This window comes from Austrofundulus limnaeus, unplaced genomic scaffold, assembly GCF_001266775.1.
Source record: "Austrofundulus limnaeus strain Quisiro unplaced genomic scaffold, Austrofundulus_limnaeus-1.0 Scaffold538, whole genome shotgun sequence".
NCBI classification, from domain to species: Eukaryota; Metazoa; Chordata; class Actinopteri; order Cyprinodontiformes; family Rivulidae; genus Austrofundulus; species Austrofundulus limnaeus.
This window is the reverse complement of record NW_013952940.1, coordinates 297,086-298,611: the sequence shown is the minus strand read 5'-3', so window position 1 is coordinate 298,611 and position 1,526 is coordinate 297,086. Positions and strand designations below refer to the sequence as shown.

At 42.8% G+C, this 1,526-nt stretch overlaps 1 protein-coding gene across 1 annotated transcript in view; it reads left to right on the top strand.

Annotated features, from left to right (window-relative positions):
* The first annotated feature begins 608 nt into the window (after positions 1-608).
* LOC106530618 (uncharacterized) overlaps positions 609-1,526 on the top strand; it is a 2,457-nt gene continuing 1,539 nt past the window's right edge. Inside the window, exons 1-2 of the mRNA XM_014026271.1 lie at positions 609-816; positions 1,003-1,305. Coding sequence (XP_013881725.1) covers positions 685-816; positions 1,003-1,305 — 435 coding nt within the window. The 5' untranslated portion in view covers positions 609-684. The remainder of the gene's footprint in view (positions 817-1,002; positions 1,306-1,526) is intronic.

Here is a 1,526-nt window from a genome sequence, read left to right as displayed (position 1 = left end):
ATATATATATATGTGTGTGTGTGTGTGTGTGTGTGTGTGTGTGTGTTTTATGTTCTTAATACATCCTAAAACTAGATAAAGCCTCGGAGGAACAACACATTGTAACATTTTACAATTTTTAATGTCACAAAACACGAGCCAAAACTAATGAAATTAAAAGCACACACTAACATATTAATAGTTAGTTAATTAGTTTTATAATTCATCATCACTGAATGTAAACGCCTGTATATATGTTGCCAAAAAGGTAATAATTTGGTATAAAATTGGTTGTTTAAGCCTCTTTTTGAGTTGCTAATAACATAATTTACACTGACATAAGTCAGAAGTTAATTTCTCAGAATAAACCAACTCTATTTACATTCAGGTTAATGTTTAAAGAATTTGTCTAAATGCCAATTTAAACAGAGGTTCTGAATTTTTCTCTCTGGTGGACTGGGTGGTCTTGTCTGTTCTGACAGGGGTAAACAACCTGCAGCACACACTGATCAGACAGGTTCAGCCATGATCCTGACGGGTCCCACACTGTGTCTTCCATCTTCAGACACGGTCCAGGAGCTGTTCTCTGTGGCTCGAGATGCCAACATAATCCCAGACATCTCCTTGGATCCTGTTCTCTCAACCTTCCTGTCTCTGGATTCAGCTGCGGCGCTGCAGCACCGGTACAGCTTTTTACAGCGAGGCATGAGCCAGGAGCAGCAGGCGGCCTTTCACCAGAACCTGACTGCAGAGTTGGGCTGCTGCAGGGTCACACATGGAGGGGTGGGCCTCGTTGCTCTGGCACTGTCCGTGCTTTTTGACCAGGTCGCCCAACAAGTAGGTTAAACACCCCTTTAACATGCTTGTTGCTCTAAAAACCAGTGGTGTCAGTCTTGGTCCACCATGCTAGTTGTAGTTGGTTTTCCTGCTCTTCAGTAGGTCTTCAAGTTCTGCAAAAACCTGTAAATCACTCAATCAAATCAGCTGTGTTTTAAAAACAAATATGTTTCAAATTCTCATCAGATTCGCCCTCAAGGTTCAACACAGAGCCCCGTTTCTGTCCGGAGGTCCGAAGCAAAGAGGATTTTTGGCATTGGTGCATCTTCGAGAATCGGCCGGATCATCCGGGCCTACCTGAGCCTCGTCCCCGGTGTCGCCAACAGCGAGGAGGAGATGTCCGAGACCACTGAGCTCTACGACGAGCGGCTGAAACTGGAGCTGCTCGATCACTACGAGAGGATGACCACGAAGAAGAGGATGAGCACGGAGGCCATGCAGCAGTGGCTGACAGGAGCTGTGTTTCATCTGCACACCAGGCTCCATCAGGTCAGAACCAACTGGACAYTTGGAATGAAAATCCTTGAATTCTTGATTTAACCTCATTATTCTGCACATGATTTAACTGACAAATATGTTTGGGGCATTTTTAGGTCCTGATTTTTGTTGTTTTTGTGCAATCGAGGTGATATTTTTATGATTTATTATCGTTGTATGTATTTCTTAAGCACCAAATTAAAAAAATAAAGACATTATTAATAACTCAAGTA